The sequence below is a fragment of the Leptinotarsa decemlineata genome, unplaced genomic scaffold (assembly GCF_025532065.1).
Source record: "Leptinotarsa decemlineata unplaced genomic scaffold, Ldec_3_MD MMD2_tig00001393_RagTag_RagTag, whole genome shotgun sequence".
NCBI classification, from domain to species: Eukaryota; Metazoa; Arthropoda; class Insecta; order Coleoptera; family Chrysomelidae; genus Leptinotarsa; species Leptinotarsa decemlineata.
This window is the reverse complement of record NW_027412562.1, coordinates 795,275-798,159: the sequence shown is the minus strand read 5'-3', so window position 1 is coordinate 798,159 and position 2,885 is coordinate 795,275. Positions and strand designations below refer to the sequence as shown.

The window sequence follows — 2,885 nt, the reverse complement described above, 5'->3', positions numbered from 1 at the left end:
TGTGTATCCCATTCGTAATCATTCCGCCAATCATAGGGATCTGGATAATCCCCATCAGACAGGTCCGCTTGATCGGTTCCAGTAACGTGAAGCACTTGTATCCGATCATCATAAATTATGTCATCATAATCCATCGAGTGAGGTGCCGTCGTGGAGGTAACGAAACCTTCATGGATAGAAGCCCAGTAAGGATGTTGATGCGCTGGGTCACTGTACGGCTCAGTAGTTGAATCAGGTTCCATGTTGAAGGTGGCTGATCAACTGAATATTCCAACAGATAATTCCTACGTTTATACTTTTGAAAGGGAGTGGGGGAGGAGTGGGGAGGAGAGGGGATTAAGTGGGAATGAATTTCAAAAATGACATGAGCTATATTCCATGAAAGAGAAAATTGAAAATACTATATGAATTATATGAAATATACTTATTGATTTCATTATGAAACATATTTTCTTCCCAAGAGATTATTTACAATAGATTAGAGAACACAAAAATTGATGTGAGGTATTTGCATAGAAGAACTTGTAATTGAAATAAAAAAAAGGAAATAATAATGAGACGAAGTGAAGAAAAATGCTCCAACCATCGCATTGTTCAATGTGTACCAAACCAAAACAATGTACACCTTAATTTCACTTCTTTTTTTTTATTTTATTTTTATTTCCTAAAATTACAAACATAAACTTAAAACTATCTTAATTAAATATTCCTAACTAACCTAAAACTAATCTTACTACACTTACACTTAATCTATGGGAAAGTTTTTATAAAAGTCACTAACTTTTTATAAGTCTCTATCGAAGAGGTATCTGCTTCACACTTTTTCTCCAGAGATGCATACTTCCGATCTAGTTCGGCTATTACTTTTTCTGCTTCCCTCCGTCGGTTAACAATTTCAGCCATTTCGCGCTTCCTTTTAACCAACGCGGCCTCACTAGCTCGAGAAGCATGTTCTGCTTCCTTACATCTCTGTAGAAAACTGTCCAACATTTCACTAACCTCTCCGATAGGCTGTCGCACTTGTGGCACTAACACTTCAGGATTCGTCACCGGTGTTGCCAGCATCGGCGAAAGCGGCACCACCGACGGAGTGAATACGATGGGAGCCTCCTCCGATGGGGACAATACAACTGGTGGCTCCTCCGGAGAAGGCGCCCTAGGTTGTTCCACTACTGCTGCGGGTGGTGTGGAGGGCCTTAAGCTGTTTGGAGCGGTCGACCAACTACCTGCATAAGGATTAGTCCTATTGCAAGTAGCTCGGTACTTAGAAATAGGACCAACCTTCGCTGCAGGTCGTTGGCAAACCTTCTTTACAGGCCTGACTTCCTCCTCCTCCTCGAATAAGTCAGGGCTGGTGGATCTGCACCTAACTCGCGAAGTGGATGCCTTCTCCTGCTCTGTCATAGGCATGATGGATGCCACAGCGTTATTTAATTCCTGAGTGTTGGATGCCATTCTAAAAATGTAAAATAATACAAAGTTAGTAGATGTAAAAAATTAAAATACATTGTTAACTTACTCAAACTTAGCTCCTCGTCGTATAGTACACTGCTTCTGGTTGAGTATGGCTGGACTGCTCTGGATGACTGGAGTTGTCGTACTGAATGTAGAAGAACGTGCTCCTCGGGGTATCAACATCATTGGGAGTGGAGGGAATGAGGTGGGGGCGTGCATGCGCAATGGTTGGAATATGGTGGGGCGAGAAATGGTAGGAAGTGGGCGGGGTGAGCAATGGTGGGAAGAAAGCGGGCCGCGCTCCGCGCGGCTTACGCCCCAATTCGCCACGCTCGCGCCGGCGCGCTTCGCGCGCCGGCGCGAGCGTAATGGGGCCACCGCGCCGGCGCGCTTCGCGCGCCGGCGCGGTGGCCCCCCACCCACCACCCCGGGGGGAGGAGGGGGGGGTGGGGGGTGGGGGGCGGCGGGGCCGCGCTACGCGCGGCCCCGCCGCCCCCCACCCCCACCCGCGCGCTTCGCGCGCCGTGAAACCTAACCTAACCTAACACCTATGACCCTAACCTACTGTATGTATTAATCTAATCTAACCTAACGCGGGAGTAAATTCACCATGTTGGTTCAATTAATACGTCATCTGTTGGTTTTGGTTTTGGTTCTATTATTCTAACATTTGGATCAATGTCCAGTCCTGGATATCCCAGTCCACCTGATGGCCTGACTTTATGGCTTTTCTCCAAAACTTCAACTCTCTCTTCTAGTACATCATACTTTTTCATTGTAGTCCCTGTTATGTTTGACATAGCATCAAATTTTTTATTTGTAGACGCTGTTATGTCAGACATTTTTATGTCCACATCATTTGTAAGTTTGTCAAATTTACGAGTGAAAGTTATCCGAGCCTCTGCAATTTTATCGTCAAATGCTTGACGGGCATCGCGAGCAATATTACCTATTGTGGATTGTATTGCAGCTTGTAGGGCTAGAAGTATAACCTCCTTTGTTCCGTTAATTTCCCCCTCAAGATATGATACAGTTACACAATCACTCTTGTCAATTGGTTCGCTTATATTTTTCAATATTTTTCTTTGCATGTCATAATGACCATCTTTTGTTAATTTAAAACCAATCCCGGGAGGACCTCGAATGACATTACCACCCAATTTTCTTTTTCTACCAAACTTATCGATTGTTTTAGACATTGTGCACTCTACGATGATTCTTTTCAAACTGGTATTTCTTTCATTTACATTATGCTATATACTTTACAGTAATTGGTTAGGAAAATAGAAATGAAACAAATAATATTTTTATCATTTTTTATTCATCTAAGTAACTTGGTAAAAGTGATACATATACAATACATAATACAATAATCACAAATAATCACAAATAAGAATGTTCCGGTTTGAAGGAATAAGCAATAATACTTC

The 2,885-nt window shown here is 43.1% G+C and overlaps 1 protein-coding gene across 1 annotated transcript; it reads right to left on the bottom strand.

The window, feature by feature from the left end:
* Window positions 1-631: 631 nt before the first annotated feature.
* LOC141482581 (uncharacterized) lies at window positions 632-1,887 on the bottom strand. The gene is made up of 2 exons (XM_074176070.1): window positions 1,520-1,887; window positions 632-1,456 (listed from the first exon to the last, which is right to left on the bottom strand). Exons 1-2 carry the CDS (start codon window positions 1,672-1,674, stop codon window positions 751-753), a joined length of 861 nt encoding a protein of 286 aa, XP_074032171.1. The 5' UTR covers window positions 1,675-1,887; the 3' UTR covers window positions 632-750.
* Between the last annotated feature and the right edge of the window lie 998 nt (window positions 1,888-2,885).